At 31.4% G+C, this 20983-nt stretch overlaps 3 protein-coding genes across 3 annotated transcripts; 2 read left to right on the top strand and 1 right to left on the bottom strand.

The window, feature by feature from the left end:
• Positions 1 to 3808: 3808 nt before the first annotated feature.
• LOC114423972 (putative transferase At4g12130, mitochondrial) lies at positions 3809 to 6972 on the top strand. Its single transcript, XM_028390866.1, has 5 exons — positions 3809 to 4509; positions 5445 to 5698; positions 5817 to 5915; positions 6010 to 6168; positions 6256 to 6972. The coding sequence occupies exons 1-5, from the start codon at positions 4034 to 4036 to the stop codon at positions 6501 to 6503; spliced, it is 1236 nt and encodes a 411-aa protein (XP_028246667.1). The 5' UTR covers positions 3809 to 4033; the 3' UTR covers positions 6504 to 6972.
• A 2068-nt stretch (positions 6973 to 9040) lies between these two features.
• LOC114423965 (somatic embryogenesis receptor kinase 1-like) lies at positions 9041 to 12740 on the bottom strand. Its single transcript, XM_028390862.1, has 4 exons — positions 12035 to 12740; positions 11548 to 11808; positions 10536 to 11423; positions 9041 to 9941 (listed from the first exon to the last, which is right to left on the bottom strand). Exons 1-4 carry the CDS (start codon positions 12471 to 12473, stop codon positions 9460 to 9462), a joined length of 2070 nt encoding a protein of 689 aa, XP_028246663.1. The 5' UTR covers positions 12474 to 12740; the 3' UTR covers positions 9041 to 9459.
• Positions 12741 to 19625: 6885 nt separating this feature from the next.
• On the top strand, positions 19626 to 20618 carry LOC114423955 (probable calcium-binding protein CML13). The gene has a single exon (XM_028390855.1). It carries the CDS (start codon positions 19875 to 19877, stop codon positions 20316 to 20318), a length of 444 nt encoding a protein of 147 aa, XP_028246656.1. The 5' UTR covers positions 19626 to 19874; the 3' UTR covers positions 20319 to 20618.
• Positions 20619 to 20983: the final 365 nt, after the last annotated feature.

Genomic DNA, 20983 nt, shown 5'->3' with positions numbered 1-20983 from the left:
TTTTCCGCGAACGTTTCACTTCTTTGCCGCGCATTACTGACTCTTTAATTAGAGACAGATCCACATCAGGTGTTCAAGAAAATTTTTTGTTTGTTTGGCTATAACAATTACTGCATCGGACTGTCTAGGAACAAGCTGATTTTTGAATATTATCAATTTTCTGTAATAGAGTGTATTAGCAAGATTAAGTTTATTATGTATAGACAAACGCACTTGTTCCATTTGTTTTAACATCTTGATATAGGTCTTCTTGTATTAGGGAGACTTTTGATTTTCTCTGACTACGGGGTATGTCCCGTTTATTGTTGTATCATTTTGGGTTTAATATAATTTACATTTTTTTTTCAAAAAAAAAAACAATTTGTGCAAAGTATTGGCATATTACTCTATTGTTTTTTTTAATCATCAAATATTGTTTGTTAATTTGATAATATTTTTCTTAGCATGAAGGATCTAACTCAGAACTTTTGTTTCTTTTTATTCTTCTTAATAATTCAACCAACTTTATATCTCTATATTCCTGTATTAGTGCAGCACATGTAACATTTTTTTGAGGATTTTGTGTGGGTCGTATGATATATGCGATGTTTTTATGACAGCTGAAGCATGCATCAGCGGCTGATCTTAAACAATTTGGAAGAGTCAAAATAAAATTATCTAAAATAAAGTACTTATTTACATTTTTTAAAAGGTTTTAATTTAGTTATTTATATTTAAATATTTATTTTAGTCATTTAAAAAGATTACTCGATATATCAAATTAGTTTTTTGCATATATTTGATCAATTTAATGACACATGATAAATTATAAAAAAAATATTTCGTCAATCAAAATTGAAATTATTTGTATAAATAATCAATCTAGCCTAACATAGACATTATAAGAAAATGAAACTTTTAAAATATAAATAAGAGACAAAAATTCTATATTAGTCAATAAAAATTAATTTCTACATCATTTAAATCCAAAAATCATGTATTAGCTAAAAAAATTTGTTCATCTTGTTGAGTGTTTTCTCTTGGAAAAAAACTTAATTTAATTACTATTAAAGTATTAAATAATTTTTCTGATCTAAATTTATCAATTACGCATAGAAAAAGAAAAAAATCATTACATAATTATATAAATAATAATATTTATACATGTCTAGTTAAACGTGTAGGTGAAATTTTCTTAAACGGTGAATATATATATATATATATATATATATATATATATATATATATATATATATATATATATATAATTTTCAAAATAATTAAGAGACTACAGCATTCTTTATATGCTCCTGACAGTCTAAGAAATAATTTTTTTAGTTTCCTTTGATGGTTTTTACTTTTTACCTCTTTCTCTGTCTCTTTCATATACAACTAAAATAAATTTTTTATTAGTAAGTAATTATATTATAATTAATATGCATATATATATATATACATATATATATATATATATATATATATGTATATATATATATATGTAGATACATGCAAAACATGTAATCCTTTTCGTTCTTGGACAATGAACGCAGTTGTGTGACCGTTGTCGACCCCTGCTGACGAAATTATATATGAAGAGAGTGTTTAATTGAGACTTAATTAGAGAACAATGGTATGCGTCACTACATTACCCGCGATGAGAAAATATACAAGAGCCTAAATTTGTCGCACAACAGCGGAAAAGGAATAAAGTGAGATTATATAATGCATAATCGAATATGACATGTGTTGCGTTATAGAAAAGAAATTGCATAATCAAATATGACAAAACTGAAACGAAACAAAAGGAACACACCCTTATATGCAAGGTCATGTTTAGCATGTAAGGGACTTCATGGCATATGCACGATCGTGCTTAATCAATCGTGATTGTGCTTCGTGTCTTGAAGCGAAAAAAAAGCTTCTCTTTTTAGCCTATTTTTCTCCTTTCTATGCTTTATACTGATCTTGTTAAAAAATGAGGGATATGAGCAAGTTCTAATCATTTATGACCATAAGGTAACTAAACTTTAACTCGAAAACCTATCATTTATAAGTGTGATGAAATGGGTTTATTAGTACTCTCTTCGTTTCAAAGCAATTGTTTTAAGATTGACATATTGATTAAGAAACATTCAATTGATATAAATTTAGATTAAAATATTCTTAATTTTCTAATTTTTGTCATAATTATCCCACTCACCACCAATACATTATATTATCGATAGCTTATTTTATGATAAACGTCTCTTTTCAATGTTTCTTTTCAATGCAAGTATTATTTGATCTTCTTAATTATATTTAGAGGTATTGTTGGAAAAAAATGATTTAAAAAAAAACTATTATTTTTGAAAAAAAAATAAAAAGATCATTATTTTTTTGAAACGGAGAGAATAGCATTTTCAAAATACTCTTACAAGTTGTGTGTTTTTTTTTTCCAATTAAATTTTTAAAAATGCTAGCTAATAACTTTTAACTTTTTAAATTTTATTCTCTTTTTATTTTTAAAATATTCAATTTTTTTATTAGTTTTTAATAAGGATTTTTTTCTTCTACACTACTTATTTTAATCATTATATCATTTACACTATTTATTATATTATTTAAATATTATATGTTAGGATATCTTAACTATTATATTAGTTAACATAATGAAAAATATGACATCTACTTAAATGAATGCTAATTTATTTTATATTTAGTTAGAAATATTTTATGTATAATATATGATTAATAGTAATAAAGGTGTAATGGAAGGAGAATTTTTTTAAAGATGACCGGTGAGTCTCTTTAAAGAAAATTAATTATTGACAAGCTTGTGAGTACCGCACACTAATATTTATAGCAACAAAAAAATAAAAATACTTGATGACTCCGTTTAATATGATTGATTAATCGGTAAATGTTGGGTGATAATTTATTAGTTTTTGTTAATATGATTGATTTTTTTCGATCCTACCATCTCTTCATGTCTCTTTCTTACTTGATAAATCACCTAATTAACTTTATAACTTTTACAAATTATTCAAAATTAATTGGACTAGTTTTACTAAAACAAAAACTTGAGGTAAAAAAAATTAATATTATGATGATGGATATATTTTTAACTCAATATTATGATAATTATTTTTTTATTAATTATCTTTATTTAGTTTCTAATTCTGATTACTATTATTATGTGTGATGGTGTTGTTAAATTTAAATATTATGACATTTTATTTATTTCATGATTGATTTTAAATATTATATGCTATGAGTTATAATATTTGTAAGTACAATTTAATTTTAAATATTATGAAGCTGTGAATATTATATTGTTTTTATCATTATTTAACATATTATATTTTTATTTATAATGGATTCAACTAGCATTAGATCACTAGATTTTGAATCTTTGTTTTAATCGATAGTGTGATTTAGTTTTTAAAACCTTGCTAATAATAAAAGAGTTTATTTAGTTTTATAATTTTAAATTCTATTATATTCAAATATTTTAAATATAAAAACAACTATCTACAAAATGAGCAAAATATAGAATCATTCTTTATGCTTAACTTCTACCTGTAAATTACATTATCAATCAACAAAAAAAAAACTTAAATATCACATTATATTTTTTTAATTTTAATAAATAAAATTCTCTTAATCTCTTGGTCAAGCTTCTCTGTGCCTATTCCCTTCACCCTGCATGGATGGTAAGTTGTACGTACCCGGTAAGATAAGTTCATTAGGAAATTTTACAGAGTGATTTCAGTATTTCAATTTCACAGGCGAAAAAATAAAAAATAAAAACAGTAGCTAGCGTACACACAGAAAAAAAAAAAAAAAAAAAATGTTAGTGTGACGAAGTTGAGTAAGGGGACTAGCCAGGACAGAACGAGTGGATTCTCCCACACGCCTTTCATCGAACACCTATCCATCTCCAACAACGTGTCAATCTACCAACAACCCACGCACGCGCCCTTCCAAGCCGAAGCCTACTGAAACTGGCTTGTGTTGTGCCGTTTAGCTTCTTCTTCACCATATTCTCCTTCTTTTCTCAGATTCAGCAGTAACTATGAATCGCGTTGCATTGCCCAAATCCATTGCCCAGCGTTTCAGAGGCATCCACCACAGCCCGCGGAACCAGTGGTGTAATAACAACCGTTGCGAAACGCAGGTCCAAAGTGCTGGGCCCGTGGCTTCTCTCCTCAAGTCCCGTTCCGTCATACGGTTCCGCGGGCCTGACACCCTCAAGTTCCTTCAGGGCCTGTTGACCAACGATGTACGGAGGTTGGGTGAGCCCGTTGGTGACAGAACCGAAAACTTGCCCACGCCCAACGTGCCTGCTACATCGTTTCCTCCTATCTATGCTGCTCTATTGACTCCTCAAGGAAGATTCCTCTACGACCTCTTTCTCTATAAGCCTCCCACGTGCGACACCAAGCTCGATGACACCGGCACTGGACCTGATTCCCAACCACACGAACCCTTTCATTTGTTTGCTGACGTCGATTCTTCTGTGTTGGATGAATTGTTGCAAACCCTCAACAAGTGAGTTTAGCTTCTTCTTCTTTCTATGGAGTTCCATTTATTTGCTCTGTATCATTGGTTCTTTAATTTGGGTTTACTTGCTGAACTTCACTTGTGTGTGAACTTCTAGTTGTTGGGATTTGAGAAACATACATGGCATGAACGAGAGAGTTCCATCATTGGAATTACCAATTTGTTTTTGTTTTATGCCAATTCATTTTTATTAGTTTTCGCAATTACCAATTAGATAGACATCATTGACCTTAAAAGTCATATGATCATATCTACCAGGATTTCAGATTACTTGACAATGTCAAAATTTGTAGACTTAGAGAGCATAGAAATTAAACTCTTTTGTAAGAGGAACAAGTAGAAATAGAAGGATATAAAATTGTTCTTGCGGTCAGTCATTGTCTCCTTCTTTAACCTCATGCTAACCCCTAACTCGACAAGGAGCATTATGCACTCTATTAAATACTTTCAATAACAAAGCAAGCATTGAATGATCTCTGTCCCCAGGTCTCTCCTTACAAACCTCTTAGTTAGTAACTGCCTAGCATCCTCTCAACTGTTTTGTCCCTCTTTTATAGGGACCTGTTATCCACTAATTCCCGTCTCTACTTGTCTATGTTTGCCTCTTACAAAGACCCTTTTTATTACCGAGTGCCTATCAACTATCAAGGACCAAAGATTTCCCTCGCACCAGGAGTATCTATTTGTCTCTCTAACCATAGTTTTGTTAACTCTGCGTATGCATGTTAAAGTCTGATAAACTAACCATTAGCGTGCACAAAGTAGATCATTTGGCTTGCCTAGGCATCTTGTTTTAGATGTGATCAGAGCAAGCTAGTTCATACTTTGATTGTGCTTTTTAATTGCAGTTGATCTTCTTCCTACTCTCATTGTTTTATTGGTTCTTATTTCTGAGCAGAGACCTTAACATTTTAGTGCTGCAGATACCGGTTGAGGTCAAAGGTTGAGATTGATGATGTCTCAAGTGATTTCTCGTGCTGGCAGCGTTATGGTGCTGGCCTTCTTGAGAAGACCTCACAAGTAGAAGAACCAGAAGCAGCCTCTGTAGGCTGGGGTGCTGGTGTGGATCGTACTGCAATGTCATCCTCTCAAGGGAGTGATCAAGGGTGGCAATGGTTTAAGGATCCCAGATTGGTCTGTCTTGGTTTCAGAGGGATCTTCCCGTCGAATATAACTCGTTAGTTAGCCTTTGCTGCTAATAAATTTTGTCTATTTATCATGCAATCTTTTATATTATTGTGACAAATCTCTAGACTTTAGTCTAAAGGAGTCCCCCACATCTCTACCTGTTTCAGCACCTCTAATTGAGGTGGACAAAGAGACTGATGAACAGAATTTCCTTCTGTGGAGAATAGAGAAGGGAGTAGCAGAAGGATCAACTGAGATTCCAAAAGGTGTGTGTTTGTTTCCTTGTAAAAACTCATCCTCAGTAGAATTCTTTTGATAAGTTCTGTGTCTCAAATATCTTGATTAATCGATCATGTCCAGGTGAGGCAGTACCGCTTGAGTATAATCTTGCAGGCCTTAATGCAATTAGCTTTGACAAAGGTTGCTATGTCGGCCAAGAACTCATAGCTCGTACACATCACAGGGGGGTGATTCGTAAGCGGATAGTTCCTCTAAGGTTTCTAGATAACGATGGGAAAGGTAATGCTACAAGGAGTATATGGCTTCTTTAGTATTGATATATTATATAATGATGTACTCTTAGCCATTCCTTTTCTGCCATTCCAGAGTTGGTAAACAAAGTCATTCCAGGCTCAGAAGTAATGAACACTGCATCTGGCAAACAAGCTGGTACAGTGACTACTGCCCTAGGATGTCGTGGGCTGGGGCTCTTGCGACTAGAGGAAGAAGCTTTAAAGGGGTCGAGTGCCTTGTCCGTTCAGGGACAAGAGGATGTGAAGGTTGTCGCTAGTAGACCAGATTGGTGGCCTTCTGAATGGCTTCAAGATCATGGACAGCACGCTGCTTTTGCCTAGGATGCCCAATGTCGTTCAAAGGGCGAGTATTTATGATGAACAATTTCGTGGGTGAATGAATAATTTGTAAATGGGGGCGTTAATGTGATCCTAATGCTTCCAGTGGGTGAATAGTTGGTAAAAAAGGGAAAAATGAAGATGGCACTAGTGGATTTTCTTGCGGAATGAGTTTCATTATAGTAATGGTAGTATGCTATTTTTCCTCCATAGAACCTTAACAATTTTGTAATCATATGACATCACCCCCCTTGGGGGTCGAGTTCTTATCCAACATTTCATCATCCCCCTTGGAACCATGACCTCTCTTGTTGGTAAAGTCACGGTGATTCATTTGATTCATAATCTCTCCTAATCCATGGTTATTCATCGGTGGCGCAAGGTTAGAAGAGCTATTGTTTGCGAAAAAATAAAGTTGGGTAATTGATAGCAGTATGAATGAGAATCATTTCAGATTTGCGAGTGGTGTTCATCTTCATCTGTTGTAATGCCCCCTTACACTCGTTCAATTGCGAAATGCTCATCTCATTAACAGGAGCTGCCCACCACCATTGAATTTGAACGACCTGATGCAATCGTTTCAACTCACTAGCACGTTTCTTCTCAGTTTCAAGTTGGGTGGTGAACTTGGTGAGTTGCGCGTTGAGTTCATGCAGGTTCACTCCCATGAACTGTGTGTCGTGTGGTGGCAGCCTCTATAAGGTAGCGGTGCACCACTGTGTCAACATTGGGATGACCAATAGAGAAGACCTTTTCACTTGGTGAGAAGATGATAAGACAAACCTCAGCACCACAAAGGGTGCAAAGCTCACTAGCTTTTTTTAATACCCCACTACGTCGCTTCGAGAAGGGCACTTGAAGGTTGCTTTTGTTTGTCATCTTCATCTCAATCTTTCTTCGATCCTTCCTTGTCCTTAAGTTTGACGACATAGTTGAATCAAACTTAATTGAAAGAAGAAAAAAAACAAAAAAAAAAAATAGTTTGAGAAAGACTGGGTATAATATCAAATGTACTTAAATCTATGGTACTCATAGGAGGGTTGTGGATTGGACCATTTATAAACAAATCCATATAATAGGATGCTAACATCCAGCTGGTTATATATATATATACACACACACATTAGAGTGTATGACCTGTGTCATACATAGATAAACATTATTTATGAACATAGCCATTATTATAATATATTTTAAATAATAAATATTTTTTAAAATTTATATTAGAAAATTTATAATTAAATTCTTTTTTATTTATTTTAATTATAGATTATAAAGTATAAATTTTTTTAATTATTAATAATTATTATTCATTATATATAGCTGGTTATATATCTAATAGACTATGGTTTTTAAAATATAATAAATGAGAGAAATAAAAAATAATTACGTGTTATAAAACATATTAATTAAATTATTGTGAAATATTTCAATCAATCTAAAGGGAGAGTTTTCGTTTATAAAAAATAGATTCAACAAAATATTTTTATGAAACAAATTTTTTTAAGATATGAATAAAACTTAAAATATAACTTGATTTGTGAATAATGCTATAAATATTTGAAATTTTTAATATGTAAAAATTTGAAATAACAATTATGAACTAAAAATAATAACAATTTTGTGTGAGATATCAATAATGTATAGTAAAATAAATTTTAAATTATTAATTACTAATTTGAAATATAAATAGTTGGTTCAAGATCTGATTAATTATTATATTTAAATAAAATATGAGAAAAATAAAAAAAAGTTGAAATTATGATTAATAGTTTATATTATGTTAAATTTTATAATGTACTATTTCATTATGACTTTTCATTTTTTTTCTTTAAAATTCAATTCATCACTTTTAATTTAATGATTTTTTCTCTAATTTTTTTAAAAATTATAGCAAAAAATTATGATAATTAAAAAAATAAATGATGATATTTGATTTTAGTTAAAGTAATTAAATTACCATGATTAGAATATTAACGTTAATTAAAAACGAGTATTAAATAAAATAATTTAATTATAATGAATAATAAAACTACTAAAAATATTAATTGAAATCATGGTAATTAAACAATTTAATTACCTTAACGTTATATTGTTCTTATTTAAAAGCTTAAGAATGCATATATTGAATAAACGCTTTACAAATTACTTCAGGCCTTTAAATAAAGAATAAAAATCTTGCTTTTGTGTTACAAACAAATAAATTTAAAAATTCCTTATATATATATATATATATAGCCTAGGCATTGCTTCTGTGACAATAACTTTAAGGAAAAGTAAAAATGACAAGCTTATCAATTAATTAATGTAAAGGTCTATTTAGCCATTTTTTTTATATAGAAAATGCATTTGAAATTTATGGTAGTTAATCTTATCAAACGTTTAGATAAGGACAAAACTGAAATGCAATTTATAAATCTTATGTTATCATCTGCTATATTATCTGTGCGATATGACATGGTTGAAAATAACTAAATAAGAGAGATCATGTATGATGTTAAAAAAAAAATAAGACGTTAAAAAATATAAAAGAAAGAGCCTGTGTAACAATCAAAATTCCTCTGTTTTCCAAGCAGTTTTTGCATGAACATGGACATCACCAATTATGTTTTTATATTTTTCAAGTACACACTATACTAGACATAGCTCACTGTAAACTAAGTTTCTTGCAGTACCAAGAAGAAAGTGTTTCAAGCTGAACAACAATAAACCACGAGAGTTGTGCTGAGATCATTACCTCAGGAAGCCCTTTATTTTACAATAAACCGAATAAAGAACATCCTTCAACTATCCCAGTTGTTCGTAAAAACAGGACACGAGTCCGTTTAGATCCACAATTATTGGGCAATGGCTAGTTTTTTTTAGCTAAGTATATGCTCATGGAAATAATAACATGTATGAAACCCAGCTAAAGGAAATGTTTAAGCGTCTCCTAATACCAATAGAAAGTAGTAGATGATTATATATGAGCAGATGACACACTCAGCTCCTGAATCACATCCACCATGGTTGGTCTTTGGTCTGGAAGCTCATGAGTACACTGTATTGCAAGCTTTGAAAGTGTTGCTGCTTCAGATTTAGAATATCTTCCCTTAAGATTTGTGTCAACGGATTCATCAAATCTGAAAGACTCAACTGCCGTCCGTATTGAACTACCTATTGTGGTCTTGCCAGATAGAACTTGAAGAATGATTACTCCAAATGCGTATATGTCACTTTTCTCAGTAAAGCGTCCTGTGGTGATGTATTCAGGAGCTAAGTATCCCATTGCAGCACTAACTTTTAGAGCTGAGAAAACAACATCATCTGCAAGAAGCTTAGGTAGTCCAGCATCCATGATCAATGGGTTAAACTGATGGTCTAGGAGAACATTTTCCACTGAAATATTCTGGTGAACTATTGTAGGTTTGCTTTCTTCTTTGCTATGAAGATATTCAATGCCTGGTCATAAATGAATAACAAATATCAAACAAAAAAAAGAAGCAGATATTATCTACATTTTTTTTTTTTGTGTGTTAAAACCTACAACTTCATGCATACTATCAAAGCCCCTCAACACTAGGCCGGCCCTACAATTATAAATATTCGATGCAGCATGTCATTCAGTTTTCCTGAACTTATGATTTATTAGACAGTCTCAATTGTTTGAATAATTACATTGTAATTATTAGTCTCCTCCAATGAATGTCCTTGCTGCAAAATTATTATTGCTGGAGTTTTTTTGTCTGCTGTAATTCAATTGCAGAAAGGACATTACTGGAATTTTCTTTTTGGCTAAAAACTTTTTCTGTTGTACCCATATGTTGCTTAGAGAATACAGGTAAGGAAAAAAAATCTAGATATAGACAGGTCCTATCAGTGATCTTCTCCAATCAAAATGGCATTTCATCTTATAGCTGTTGCTTTTATTTTACTAACTAAAATTGCAGCAATTATTGAGATGAAATACTGATTTTGATTAGATAACAACACTAATAACACATGTGATACTGCATTTAAGCTTTGTTGAATAGTAGGTAACTAGGAACAACTAACCCTTTGCAATGCCCTTGATGATAGAGACTCTCTTGGACCACTCAAGCACATGGCCACTTCCATCTTCTATGTCGAGATATTGAGACAGGTTACCCATGGTGGCAAAGTCATAGATAAGGAAACATTCACCTCTACTCCTTGAGCAACAAAAACCTCTCAGCCTAACAAGGTTTTCATGTGTCAGAGAGGTTAATAAGTTCAAGCCCTTTACAAATTCAGCTTCCTCAGTTTTGCAGCATGTCACGCTAATGCTTCTAATAGCCACAAGAGAACCATCTCTGAGAACTCCTTTATAAACTGCTGAGAATTTGCTCTTACCAAGCAAATTGGTTTCCGAGAGGTACTGTGTTGCAGATTCAACCTCATCCACATTAAACCTAAACTGATTTAGATACTCATTACATAATCCACCAACATCGGCATTTTGACCATTAGACAATGGATCCCATCCACTATAATACTCAATATTAACAAGTGCAGACGGACTTTTTGTGTAGAACTCTTTAGGCTGGTCAGGACTAACTTTCCCTTCAGAAGAAGAACTTGATGTATTACTAATCCTTTGCTTTTGACGGCGGTATCTGAAGAATGTTAAAAATCCAGCACATATGAATGCAAGAGCAACGATTATAACACCTGCTGTGATGACAGTATGAGGAAACCTTCGCGATTTTGAACAATGGGTCTGGCCACAATGTGACTGAACATATGCAGGCTCCGGGAGCGCCTTTGAAGAATCACTATTTTCGGGTTGGTCTCCATCTGAGGTATCAATATGGTTAACGTTTAAATCTTGATCTTTGTTGCAGGCTCTCAAAGTAGAAAACCCAACCCCACATAAACCGGGGTTGTTTGCACCTTGGAATCTTTCGCCAAGTCTCTTCAATGCTTCATTTTCATTTTTAAAACTTTAATCAGTATACACAATAGTACAATACACTAAAATGTACAAAAAAGAAATGCGAGGAAAATAAGTTAAGTTTGCTACAGGGAAAGGAGGATAGAGGCATACCCGAAGGAACAATTCCTGACAAATAATTGTTCTGAATATCTAAAACTTCCAAATGCTCAATATGTGCGAGTGTTGCTGGAACAGTACCACTAAAGTTGTTGAAACTCAAATTAAGCCTGCTTAACTTCTCCAAGTTCCCCAAGCTAAGAGGAATTTGACCAGTTAACTTGTTATATTGCAAAGCAAGAGTACTAAGGTGCTTTAAGGAACCCATCTGTGTAGGTATATTCCCCACCAACTGGTTATCTCCCAACTGCAACACTAAAAATAAAATAAAATAAAAAGAACACAAATCTCTATTAATTGGGTTCATTCCAAGAACTTACATAACCACCAGCAATTGGCAGCTAATTTGTATGATTTAAGCCAATTCAATTCATATGCAGCAACAGCAATAGAGGTATCTTCTTCGTCAAGAAGAACTTAGACTCACAATATTGAAATTGAACCACTAATTAAGGAAAACTTGTATTGTGTATATAGTTACCTTGGAGACTAGCCATGTTGCTGATCTCAGGAGGAATAGCTCCAGATAAACTATTAACGTCGAGATAGAGATCAACCAGTTCAGTGAGATTTGAAATGCGTGGGGGTATCTCACCAGAAAGGTTGTTGTAGTGCAAGTATAACCCTGACAAGCATTTGAGTTCAGCCAGTGCTGGAGATAACCAACCCGAAAGACCCTTTCCCTGCAAAGAGATGTTAGCCACTTTGCGATGCTCGTTGCACGCAACCCCTTCGAAGAAGCCACTGCATGGATCACCATCACTGATCCACGAGCCAAGGATCTTTCCCTCTGGATCCAGAGAGGACTTCAACTCCATCAGAGCTCTAAGCTCCACAGTTCCAACAACCATATGTGGAACGTGAAATGCAGACAGTAGAAACAGAGAAAGAAGGAGTTGAACGGAGAAGTGAACTTTCATACCTGATTTTCTCAAGCAGGAGCGAAAGGAGAGAAGAGCAGAGACACCTCACACCCGTGTGAGTTTCTTTTATTTGTATTTTGAATAATCTAAGTTTGGTTTTGGGAAGTGCTGTAACATGTTGTCGGTCAACTTGTTTGATCTTTCTTTGTTGACTTGTTAGTGTTAGTGGATATAGACAGAGAACTCAAAGAGGGTGCATAATTAAATAATTAGTTGATTATGAGTTGCTGACAGTGGGAAGCAGGTTGGTGTTGGTTCACATTGCATCTTATGCTTTTTGGGGGGAAATAGGATTTCTAATCATAACACTAATGATAGTCGGCGGGGATGACTGCCACTCCTTGTGACAACATTTTTTTATCGTGGAATTAAAGCCTCAATAATAATGTGGTATTGCCGTCACTGTTGCGGACCCACCACCTTTGACTATTTCGTCACCAAAAATTTTGAACATTTAAGTTCTGTAGTATTGGTATGTATTTTTCTCTAGAAAAATTAAATCCAAATATTTTTTTTATAGTAGGAATAAAAATAGTATGAGGAATTTACAATAATTTAAATATTTTTATTCAATTAACCGACTTAAGACCATTTGACAATTCAAATATTATTTAAGTCACCATTGTAATGTTCACGTTTAAAAATCAAGGTTAAATTTAATTTTTTTTCTTGTAATTTAGTATTTTTTTTTTCATTTTTATTCTTCAAAATAATCATTTTAATTAAAAAACGTGTTTGTTTTACTTTTTATCCTTAAAATATTTTAGATAATGTTTTATCATTGTTCAAAACATTTTTTTTATTGTTCAAAGTGTTATTTAAAAATTATAGAGATGAAAAATGTATTTAAGCAAAAAATTAATTAGAAGATGTAGTTTTTCTTTTCAAAATTACTATTTTAAAATCTTAAAAAAATTAAGGTCTTTACTTCTGCAATATAACATTATTGCAGAATTTATTTTGAATGAGTAATTTTATTTTATATTATTCAAAATAAAAAAACAAACAAACGAATCTCAATTTCCAAAAAAATTCGGAGAGAACCCTTGAAAATGATGAAAGTTAAAATAATTATAGCATTAAAAAAATTATCAAAGGAAAAAACTTGGTTTAGTAATATATATATATATATATATATATATATATATATATATATATATATATATATATATATATTATAATTGTTGTTGTGTAAGAGACCAGAATTTGGTTTAGTGTCCAAACGAATAATTATACTTTTATAAAAATAATTCATAAGAAACTTTTTAGGTTACATAATTCATAAGAAATTTTCAAATATATATCTACAAATTTTATATTTAAAGAGTTTCGAGGTCAAGAAAAAGAACCTACCTTAACCTAACTTTTGGCACCTATAATTAGAACTTTACAGCTAACAATGAAGGAAATATAGATAGGTATCGCTGAAGTAATAAAAAAATATATTAATTACTTATTAACTTATTTGATTCGAAAATAATAAATTTAAGTGAATTACATATGAAAGGGTTGACACCTTAATTAGACTTCTTTTTACTTTCAAATCTCAACTAAGTTCCAACCTTTCCAAAAACCTCCTTGACAAAGTTATCCAAAGAGACAAAAGGATCACTGTTTCTGGCTCTTGATTCTCATTAGAATACAAGCTTGACACGAATCATAAAAAAAAATTAGAATACATAATAAGATACTAGTATAATAAAAATGACATCAATATTAAAATATTTATATCTATAATTCTTAATTTATAATAAAAAGCAAATGAACGTTAATATTCAACAAGACTAACAAAATACTCTTTTCATAAGCTATTTTTTTTTTTAATACAATGAGGGTCAAGTGCTAACTCCAACACAGGAAAGACACACTGAGAAGATCATCTACCAACACAGGACCACACCCTAACCATTGGTTTGTCATAGAAATAATACCCTATAAGGCATAAGCATAGAATGGGATGATACAGGGAGTCAATCCGCTATTTTCTTTTTCCTTGTCAAAGACAATGAAAATTACGAACATTCTAGTTCATATGCCTTAAGGAGTTTATAGCTACTACAATCGAAAGACTTTGAATTGCTTGCTATGAGATAGTAATTAAAAATTTGTAGGTTAAATATGCTTTTGCCCTTAAATATCATAAATATTAGTTTTAGTTTTTAACTTTTTATAATGATTTTATTAAATTTTAATCTCTATATTTTTAAAAGTGACGTGCTTTTAATTTTTTTTATTAGGAACTAAATATATATATATATATATATATATATTTGTTTGTTTAAAAATGAATAACATTATTTTAGAAAATAAAATAAAAAATCGTAACATTATGAGAGATAAAAATAATATTTTAAAAATTAAATGTTTTTATGATAATTTTATCATGCGTGTCATTAATGCTTTAAATATCAAAGGCTATGTTTCTTTTTTGATAAGCAAATGATGGGTTGATTTAACGTATCAAGTCGTGATTGACTTTAATTTGTTTTTCGTTACTCTTTATTACATTTTTTATTGAATATATCCTAGTTAATTTTGTATCTATTAAGCCAGTTAAAACTAACCAAATATGTTCAGTTTGGGATTTAAAATTATAGCTTGACATATAACAGAGAATCACGACACAAGCAATTTTTGTTTGCTGAATATTAGTGCTACAAACTATTGGTACAAAATTGCCATCTCAGATGTTCTCCTATGCATACTTTGATCATTTCTTTATTTTGAAAATTTGAGCATGTAAATTAAAAAAGTTCAATGAACGTATTTATTATAAGTAATAACTTTTTCCATTAAACTAAATGTTAAGTTAATATTTATATATTTTTATGAGAAATTTTTCATGAAATAAGTTATAATTCGAAGCACAAAAACAGAAAATTATTTATAAAAACTTACATAAAAACCATAGATATCATCTTTTAAAAAAATATTTTGTCTTTTTTAAATCAATTTATTATAAGAAATTCTATCTTTTGAATAATGCAAATTACTTTCTTAATGAATTGACCATTTATAAGAGAGAAACATGTAGAAGACGTGTATGAATAAGAATAACTATCTCATATTGAACCTAAAAGATTATTTGTATATATATATGAATATCATCACTCAAATCAGGAACATTTGTGTGTGGAGAGCAATTGTGCTACTGCGGTTAAGCTGATTTCAGAGTCTCATGCGCCTAATCATCCTATAATTGCTATTATCAGGCAGGTTTTTGATTGGGTTAGTAGGGATTGGCAAGTGAAGATCATTTGCATACCCACAGAGATTATCCCTGGGATTTCATTAAGACATGAAAATGGGATGGGTATGTGATTTTTCATTCCCATATTGCTTCTCCAAATACATCTCAATCCTCGATATAGATGTGATTTTTTTTTTGTCCCCATTAGGAATAAGGTATATTCATCCTCGTCCAATAATTAAAAAAATCAAAAAATCATAAGAAATGATTTTAATTTTTTTAAAACAAAACAGAATATATTATTTATTCAGTCAAGATTAGCCATAATCCAATATAAATTCTCATCATAATAATTTTTTCATTAAAATTATATTCCTGTCACTTAAAAACTATCTTACACCAAAAACATGAGATTTGAGATAGAAATCATAATCCTTTATGATTTGTGTTTATCTTAGAATTTTAGTTTCAGTCTTAAAAAAAATAGACAATAATAAGTAAGTATAAAAGTTTAATACAATTAATTATGTAATATATATAATATAAATTAAGGATAATTTAATAATTATATTGTCAGATATGAAAACAGATATAAACATGAGTGGATACATACATACTTATATCCATCCCATTCCTGTTTTAAAAATTAGATAGTCATGTACTTGATCAAAGTGGGAATTTTCGATCAAAATTAGGATGGGGCGGGACGATATCTAATTTCATTTGTTTGAGCAAAGATCCTTTGATTTGTAGTTATCCGTTATGGGCGGATTTATCGGGAATTTAGTTCCCTCGTAGAGTTTATGTGTAGGGTAGTTCTTTTTCCTTATTAAAAAAATAAAATAAAAGTAGCTTCTGTACATTTTTGAAGTGGGAAAAACCGAGGAGACCAGTATGTCATGTAGGGATCATTTTTAATGGTCTATAGTCTATACTTTTTCTTTTTGTTTTAATGTATATCAATGCTCCACTTTATCAAATATTTTTGTGTATCATAATTCATAATTCAAATACTTTAGTTATGAAGAAAAAGTAATAGCCGTACCCCTCCCTCTCTCTCACTTGGTTTGTTTCTGTAGCTGATAGAATATGAAAATGATGTCTCTGATTGAAGCATGATGGTGCCTCTCACAATCTTCCACCATTCTCGACTTGATTGAGAGAAAACAATAGCAAACCCTTGGAAAATTCAAATTCATGTTTTTATAAAGATAAACTCCGTTGAACATTATAATGTGATCCTTGTGTTTTAAGATGCATAGTGAATTCGTACATAAAAAAAGTAATTAAAATATAAATTCAATTTACAATTTGTGAAAGTTAAAAATTAAATATATTTTTTAAATTATATGTAATTTGTATTGAAAGAATAATTTTATCATTTAAACAAGTGATAATTTTATCCATATATGGTTAATGTTAAATACATAATAGGATGAGATAATAATACTATTTTTTAATAAGAAACAAGTGATAATATATTATTTATAAAAAGAACCAAAAGTAGTGTTTTCTTGTTCCATTATAAATTATGGTGTAAAGAAAATTTTTTTTCTCAAAATAATTGTCATTTTAAAACATTAATTACTTTTTTTAGTTATATCTCTTATAATATTAATGATAAACAATAGAAATTATAAATGAATTAATGATAATATATATAATTTTAATTTTATATAAGTATTATTTTCTTTCATCTAAAATAATTTTAAGATAGACAATTATTTTGAAAATGAGGAAGTATTATATAATTTGATATATGACATGCATCAGATATTAAATAAGATTAAAGTTTATTATATTCTTATTTTATCTGTTTTTATCTTATTTTTATATTTTATTTTATCACCTAATTTCTTGGACATCTATTTAAAATCTCGACAAACAATCCTATTGGAACTCCTGATTTTTTGAAAGTATACCAACGCTATTTGTTTTCTTGTCAATTGGATTGGAAACAAAACCATTAACTAACAATTTATACACAAGGGTTCTTGTTTAACAATAAAAGTTGCTCACTTGCTCTATTCCAAAAAAAAAAAAAAAACAACAATAGAAGCTGCTTAAGTGCTGTTGGTTTTTCATTTGTTCATCTTGGATAAAACGAAAAAGTGAGGAATTGTTGATAATGAACTTCAATTATGTTTGTTTGGCATGGGAAGCATTTGAAGATTAAAAAAATTTCGGCTGAGTGAAACCCAGGTTCATGATTGGATTCACAATAATTTTGTCCAACAAGATGATGAGGCCGGGGCTAATCAAGCCCATAAAAAATGTACAGAACAAGTCTGTCAACTGCGCCCATTAGACAGCTACCGTTAGTAAGAAGCATGCTTAAACAAGTCATTGCTAATTAACAAAATTGTTACATAAAAAAAACTACTTTAGCTTTCCTTCAATTTTATTCTTCCTAAACAAAAATCTATATATTTTTTAAACATTACATATACTCCTTTCCATCTTATAAATGTATTATCATTAAATAAGTTCCTACGTGATAGTAAAGATTTTAAATTTTTTGTAATTGATTAGTATTTTTTAAATAATAAAAAAATCAAATTGAAGTTTCTTATCTTCAAAATAATTATAATCATAATAAATTGATTACAATAAAAATTTAATAAAATGGGTTATTATAATTATTATTATTAATAATATCTTTGCTTCTTATTTATTAATTTTTTAAAAATAATCTTCCAGAAAATATATAATAAAATATTCTTTTATAATTTAATTATTAATAATTCATTGATGGATTTAGAACTATCTTGTTTTATGATGGGCTGGCTAAGGTGAAATTTTAGATAAAGTTTGGAATAAAATATAGCATATTAGCAAACTTGCCTCCCATTGTGAATAAAAAATAGTATACAGAAAAATAAGAAATAAATGTAGAGTATAATAGTTATAAGTTATAATTATGAAAATGTATAGAGTGAATCATTGTTCGCTTTTACCTTCAGTTAAAACATTTTCTTCTTTTTTTTATAAAAAAAAAAAAGCATGGTTTTCAGTGTGACATTTATTTTTGGGGTCAAGTGCTCAGTGTGATTGTGGTAGCAAACAAAGCTTATTTTTGTTATTATTTTAACAATTTCTATTCACACCCTTTATTTTTACTTCACAGACTTTCTCTCTCCTCTTGATTAAAATGTACTACCACTCTCTTCCGTTCTCCATTTCAACTTGCCACTACCCACACCACAACAGGGAGAAAGTTGGGAGGGAGTGATGTGAAGAAAGCATTGTGTGGACACTAACTTGATTGAACTGGAGAACTGAATCACAAAGGTTGTTTTGGCAGAAGATCGGGATGGTTAGCTCTGGCAAGTATCCCACCAATGAGCAGGTTGTAGTTGAGATCAATGGGGTTGCAATGTCGTTCGTGGTATGGTCGTATAGGTGGTGGGAAGTTGAAATGGAGAAGGGGAATGAGGCATGTGTGACTATGTGAGTAAGCTTGTTTATGTAAAAATCATTAAGAAACAAAAGGGAGAAAGACAGAGGGTGTGGGAAGTAAAAATGGGGTGTGTATGATGAAACTGTTGGATAAACAGAGAGAACTTGTCTCAGTTTTTTTTTTTCTCAGCTAAGGGCATCTTCCATAAAGAAATTTACATTAGTTGTTATACTACACAATATTTTTCGCTTCTCTGTAATTTCATATCATATTTTTTTAATTCTAATTTCTAAGCAACTCAGTCAAAAAAATTCTCTAACAAAATAGCGTGTGACTAACATTTCTCTTGCTTAGTTACTTCCTATTAACATTAGAGTGAGACCGATCTATAGTTAAGAGAACAAGAAAGATCAACCTAAAGAATAACAAAATGTCAAGTTGTGAAACACAATGAATAAAGTAGTATTTTTTTTTTTTTTAACAAAAGAAAACAACGAGAGATTAAATATACAATTCATTATCCTATTTGAACTTGTTTTGTTGATAAGAAGCGAAGCGGTGGGTGCAATCCAAGGATTGATGATTCCTATAGTCCGACATTTTCCGCGCAAGCTGAAATAATTGACGATGAAGCTGTCCCCATTCTCGATGGGCTTACGCTCTACGGGCCCAAGTGGGACATCGTAAAACGCTGGGCTGGGCGAATTAAAAAAAGTATCATGCTATGCGATCCATTCATTATCACATGAGAGGAGAGAGGGAAGAAGAGAAGATTTTCATCAGTTGAGTTGAGAGAAGGAAAGGGAAAATGGGTAAGGATCTGAGCGAGGAACAAGTGTCTTCCATGAAGGAAGCCTTCTCTCTATTCGACACTGACGGAGACGGTCGGATCGCTCCGTCGGAGCTGGGGATCCTGATGAGGTCTCTGGGAGGTAACCCGACGCAGGCCCAACTCAAAGCCATCGTGGCTGAAGAGAACCTCACGGCCCCCTTCGACTTCCCCCGATTCCTCGATCTAATGGCCAAACACATTAAACCCGAACCCTTCGATCGCCAACTCCGCGACGCCTTCAAGGTCCTCGACAAGGACTCCACCGGCTTCGTCGCCGTCTCCGAGCTCCGCCACATCCTCACCAACATCGGCGAGAAGCTCGAGCCCTCCGAGTTCGACGAGTGGATCCGTGAAGTCGACGTCGGATCCGACGGCAAGATCCGCTACGAGGATTTCATCGCCAGAATGGTCGCCAAGTAACGCCGATTCCATTCTCTCTTTCCAGTGTTATTTTCTCTCTTTCTTTCGCTTTTGGTTGTTTGCTTTTCAGTGGACCAATTAATAGATTAATCAATTGTCTTGTGTTTACTTTTTATTTTATGGTGTGTGGCTAACCGAGGGTGGTTTTAGGAAACGGTGGCTAGCTACTCAATTTGCCCTATTTGCTTTGGGTTTTATTTGTATTATTATGAGATCTGATTCTGAGCTAGTCTATATATGCATGCTGTAATTCAGACCAAGTATTTGCGTATCTAATCCTTTATTTCTTGTTTGATCAAACCCGTGTTTCTGATTTCGAGCGAAGTGGAATGAGGAAGTAGAGACTAGAGAGAGGGCGCTGCTAGGTACAAAATTATCAAATAATAATCAAACCCTACTCCGTGTAAAATTCGTACACTATATAAATGTCCGCATGCCTGTTGGATTTCTTGTTCGTTTGAATTATGTTTGAAAGTCCGGAAATGAATTATTTGAAAGGCATTTCCTCCCGTTTGCTGCATATTTTTCTAGTTGCATCTGACTTTTCTTGTTTAAGGAAGAGTGAAATGCATACAACTTTCCTTAGAAAAATAAATTATTATATAAAATACTTTTTTGAGGAAAATTTATCTCCCTGGAATTGGTGGTCAGTCACAAAGTTGGCA

The sequence above is a fragment of the Glycine soja genome, chromosome 1 (assembly GCF_004193775.1).
Source record: "Glycine soja cultivar W05 chromosome 1, ASM419377v2, whole genome shotgun sequence".
NCBI lineage: Eukaryota > Viridiplantae > Streptophyta > Magnoliopsida > Fabales > Fabaceae > Glycine > Glycine soja.
Note: the sequence above shows the minus strand (reverse complement) of the source record. Positions and strands in the feature narration are given on the sequence as shown.